Raw genomic sequence first — 5522 nt, forward strand, 5'->3', positions numbered from 1 at the left:
ATTTCTGGTGAACTATATATAACTATGTATAGCATGGATTTAATCTAAAAGATGGTTTCAGTACAAGGCTGTGTGAGTGTGTCTGTTTTTGAGAAAAGAGCTAGAATTAATTGGATATTACGTACGTAATCTTCTTTCATGAATAAAATAAGAAAAGACAATATGAACCTTTATGTCCTAAGTAGGACCTCTAGTACTGTCGTAAAAAAGTAGTGACAAGCAATATCGACTTTTTTTGTTTTATGTTCTCCAACTACCAGTCCAACACCTTCGTCCTGTCTCCGACCAACTCCTCCATCATTGGCTGCTTTTACTCAATTTTTAATATAACTTCTAGCTTTGTATGTGATTTCGCTTGTTTATATTTCTATTTTGTCACTTAATTGTCTTATAATTAATCCAACGTACTAATTCATTCTAGGACCAGAAGCCTCAACATCGACTTTGACTTCGACCATGGCATGTATGTTTACGAAGGTTCTCACGAAAAGTGACATCAAAGAAGGAAGAGTCTATTTACCGGCCGAGCTTGCTGAAAGATTCGGTGTTCCAAACGGAACTCAAGTGAGTGTTTGTGACGCTCAAATGAACATTGCTTGGCAAATGAATTTTATTACAAGAGATGGAAAATGTTATCTCGGCAGCGAATGGGGCGAATTTGTTGAGAGAAAGGGCTTAAGAAAAGGCGATACTGTCAACTTTTATGACTTGGGGCACCTCGGAGCAAACGGAGAAAGACTTTTCAGGATTGAAAGGAGAGGAGTAGGGTTTGATCTCAATGAGCCTCCTCCAGATAACTAATTAAGGATTATGATGACAAGTGTTAGCTCTCTCTGCTGTAGTTGCTTTAAATTTTATGTTGTTTCAAGTCCTCAATCTCTACTCTTTTGTTTTCTCTATTCTAGCGGTTGTCGCTCGACTGCATTGAATTATGTACGCTTAATTAAGGAGCTGTTTGTTACTAAAATAAAACAATTGTTAGAATATTGTGTCAAATGAAATTGCATGGTGGCATTGTAATTCGTAAGGTCTTTACTTTTTCTTCATGGCCGTGGCACTTGGAATCAAAGATGATAATATTATCCACTTTTTGCCCAAAAAAAAGTAAAATTACTACAGCGTGGTCTATGACTTGCGGAAAATGGATTTGTCTTATTTTAATGGTCTTTACATCCTCTAATAATTCTAATCTTCTTTTCATTGGCTATGTTTGCTAAAGGACCCAAAATTAATGCTCAACATTTTTAGTTTTTACATTACATCAATCACTTTTTATTATTATCCAAATAAAAAAATCACTACAATATATTTTTTTTTTCACTTTTTCTTACAAAACATTCTTATTTTTTTTGTCACATCAATCAAATTGCTACCGTTCGAGGAAACATTCTTTTCAAGGCGAATGGCAATAAGATCTTATAGGAAATCGAGAGGATCATGTGGGACCCTACAAGATTATATATCAAAAAATTCAGTCTTTTTATTTTTTATTTTTTATTTTTATTTTTTATAATAAACAACTTTTTTTTTACTTTTTTTATAACTAAGAAAAAAATCAAAACTCTTTTAACCTTTATATAAAGTCAACACTTATTTAAAAAAATAATAATAATTTCTCATCTCAAAAAAATTTGCCAAAACACCCAATTATTATAGTTATAACAAACTCTCTACATTACTTTCAATTTAACTACCATCAGATTCACTCCCTGCATCCCAAGAGCTAAAAGGTGATATACTTTTTTATTCTTATTTTTTACTTTTATGTCTCCATTAGTTTAAAACTAAAAAAAAAAAAAAAAAAGTGGAGAAATATATAAAGAATTTAATGTTTATTTTTTTAAAAAAAAGTGGTTCTCAAAATTTAATAATGTGAATTTTATTTAATATTTTTTTGAACAATCAATGCATAAACATGAAACACCAACTCAATCTAGATGACATTAAAGTGCACGTGCAATCACATGCTGGACCACCGTCTTTTTAACTTGGAAAAAAACATGCTTGGAGTTGGGACCAACCGCACGGAATTTACACAAAGCGGCGTGAGAAGTAGAATTTGATATGATTGATGGGGATACGTAGCTTTGGCCCTCTATATATACAATACACCTCTACTTGCCATTCGTATATATTTTTCTTTTTTCCTCCATTTGATAATTATAGGATCAGAAGATAGAGCAGAGTAGAGGAGAGAGCTCAAATTTGAATTCAACAATGGCCGCAAATGTAGATCGGGGAGATGCGTGAGTACTAAATCCTGTAGGCTTTGTGTGCGTCAAGAGATGTTTCAGAAGACTTTGTCAAAAAGTGAGTCAGACGGAAACTACAGAGTGTGCGTGAGGGAAGAACATGCTCCCAGGTTATGCCCCCCCTGCTTTCAGTGATCGTTCAAAAGGAAGCGAACTGATCACTCAGGTGGGTCTTCCTTTCTTCGACCCGACATTGCAACTTTTAAATTTAGAAGATATGGTTGAATGGGTAAGTGAAGATATCAAAAAAAAAACTTGACGGAATAGGCCTTTCTTTATTTATTTATTTTTTAAAAAAAAAACGTAGACATTATCAGTGATTATTGTGTAACTTCTTGCTAATGATAGTATATTCAATAACCTCTCGTCATTGATACTTTGTAATTATCAATAACAATTGAAAGTCATCCCTCATACTTTGTTATGATGATGATAAAGTAACGACGTGTTTTGGGTTTTAAAGTATTAGCGGCGACATTGAACATTATCAATGACGACATATTGTTTTGGGTTCTGATGCTATTACGACGACCTTAAACATTAACAATAATGACTTTTGTTGTCGCTAATGATGTGTCATTATTAGTGACGATAATATGATGACAAATAATGATAGAACATTTGTGACAACTTATTAGACGGCTTGTCAACTATAAGAATCAAGAATGACTTTTTGACTTTTAGCTATGACAAAATGTCATTGATAAAAAACCCTTTTTTTAATTTTTTAAATCTCTCTTAGTCTCTTCCTTAAAGTCTCTCATATATATATATATAATGATCACTCGCCTTCGTAATCCCTTTTTTTATATATATATATATTTTACACTTATATAAAAAAGTGGGACCCTAAACATTTATAAAATATGTCAAAAGAAGAGAAGCACGTCCGTTTACTTCCCAAACGAAAGTTTTATTGCAAAGTTTTTAAGTGAAATATTTTCTGAGCTAGATAAGGAAATATTGGGCCTTTAAGACGACAACAAATCCCTGGAAAGGAGTAGTAGGAAAGGTGTTGCATACATAAATTTTGTTGAAGTTGGCGAACGTGAAGGATAAAAGAAAAGGGTTATATGTTTGAATTTGTTATACCGTTTCTTTATTAATTAGGAAACAAGTGAAACGGGTGTTAATGCATGCATAGAAGGAGTATTCTGCAGAGATGATCATGAATTATCGATCACGTGTCTCTCTCTCTTCCTTCATAGCATACTTTGAAGGAAACTGGTTGAAAAACTAATCAGGAAATCAAAGCATGCATGTTTGCCCCTAATTAAAACAGGATAATAGAAGAAACCTGAATCTCATTCGATAATATATAGAATTAATGAAATCATAAAAGTAAATTAGTCGAACACATAAATCAAACAAAGCCCCTAAAACATAGTCACGTATACGTATCCGGCCACTATTACTGCATGCATCGACAATTCCCATCCTCCTTGTCATGCACCACTCCTATATGGCTATATAGAAACACTCATATATATATAATGCATGGACGGCTTGAACCACTCTCACCGTCTTCTCCCCTACTCTCTAGATCTGCATTCAATTCAATACTTCAACAACAAAAGATAGAACGTTTTGAGGATTCCGGCACGACCAGAGTCGCACTCTCTGACGCACCCGCAGACTAGGATAAAACTGATTATTTGCCACTTCGTACCAGCCATTCCTCCACACGTATGATGAGGTGCCGACCCTCTGCAAAATTAGGTTATTCTCCAATGATATTGATGACGAACACATTAGCCTTACCTGGATGCCATTCTCCAGTATTTGGTTCTCAATGCCGTTGAAGATTTGGATGTTTGGATCAACTTGGTCAACTTGGATCTGCAAGCGGTCATTGTTTCGACTTAAATCTTTTTGCTCTAACCTCTTTTGAGCGAAGAGCACTGGCGTCGTGAACCCCCTGCCTTGGAGGTTATTCCTGATTGCCGGAGGTGCTTCCATTCTTTTCGGCGTACTAAAAGAATTCCTAATAAGAGAGCATACAACGTACAAGATAGATTGATAGAAGCAAAGACATCGATCTATTTATAAGGATGATGTGGGCCATGAAAAGTTGATAGGATTAGGAATTGCCGGCGGCTTTAACTAACTAATACTTTTTAGCATGAGATTACAAACGCTTACTTAGATTGCCTTCTTTATTGACGTGTAGTTGTTGTGGAGACGGATGAGTTACAATTAATAAAGATGAATCCATTTCTTGCAATAATTGACGTGGGGTGACCTCACTTTCACCCATGCATGCATAGGTAGTTAGGTACAAGATTTGTCTTCTAGCTAGCTGGATTTCTTTTACACTTGTTTGAGTGTTAGAGTGATGCAAGTGCAACTATGCATGTCAACACACATTCTATGAAGCCATGCATGCAAGTCGGGGAAAGACATTAATAAACATCTTTCTTAGTTAGCATCGAACAAATTCCACCTTTTCACCAACCATAGTAAGTAAGATCTTAAAGAAATAAACAGATCTCTTGAACTACCACATATGTTGACAAGACTCTATAAATTTTAAAAACTCTCAATTTCATCTTTTGAACTTTCAATTTGATGCAATTGATTCCCTTCCGCGAATTTTTTTCGTTAAACCCTAACGTAAACAACTAAAATATCTAAATTACCCTTCAATTTTTTTTTTTAAAAAAAAAACAAAATTTGAAATTAAGTATAAATTTAGAATTTTATAAAAATGATAGGAGTATAAATGGCATTTTATAACTTTTAACGTTCAAAAAATGACGGAAGAGATCCATTGCATCAAATTGAAAATTAATGTGGTAAAATTGAGATTTTTTTTAAATTTGAGAAGATATTCTGAAAACGAGTGATAATTGATAGATCTTAAATAAAGTTTTCTCTTAAAATTACATGTGCCACGAAACCTAAAGAAAGCGGCATGATTGTATAGTGGGGTTAGGTGGCCTTCGCCCTGGGGATCAGTAACGGTATGCATATGATCATTCGACTTCAATGTTAGCCAGGGCCACGCCAATGTGGAAAGGTCCGACAAGTTCACACTTCACATGACCTGTGCCGACGTCTAGAATTAATGAATTTCCATCTCGTTTTCTCTTTCGTAAGAAGAAAAGCATCTTTGTTTGGGAGCCAATGAACTTTCTAACTGGTTCAGTCGAGTGAAACAAGTGGTTGTGTTTGGTTATCTTTTTGATTTTTTTTCTTTTTTGGGTCATATTGCATCCTCTTATATATATATATATATATATATATATATATATATAACGCACTACAAAA

General features: G+C 34.2%; 1 protein-coding gene across 1 annotated transcript in view; it reads right to left on the bottom strand.

The window, feature by feature from the left end:
• Positions 1-3791: 3791 nt before the first annotated feature.
• Positions 3792-5522, bottom strand: part of LOC132173466 (probable inactive purple acid phosphatase 27) — a 4667-nt gene continuing 2936 nt past the window's right edge. Inside the window, exons 7-9 of the mRNA XM_059584968.1 lie at positions 4014-4236; positions 3882-3959; positions 3792-3797 (exon numbers count right to left, since the gene is read on the bottom strand). Coding sequence (XP_059440951.1) covers positions 3792-3797; positions 3882-3959; positions 4014-4236 — 307 coding nt within the window. The remainder of the gene's footprint in view (positions 3798-3881; positions 3960-4013; positions 4237-5522) is intronic.

The sequence above is a fragment of the Corylus avellana genome, chromosome ca3, assembly GCF_901000735.1.
Source record: "Corylus avellana chromosome ca3, CavTom2PMs-1.0".
In the NCBI taxonomy this organism is placed as follows: domain Eukaryota; kingdom Viridiplantae; phylum Streptophyta; class Magnoliopsida; order Fagales; family Betulaceae; genus Corylus; species Corylus avellana.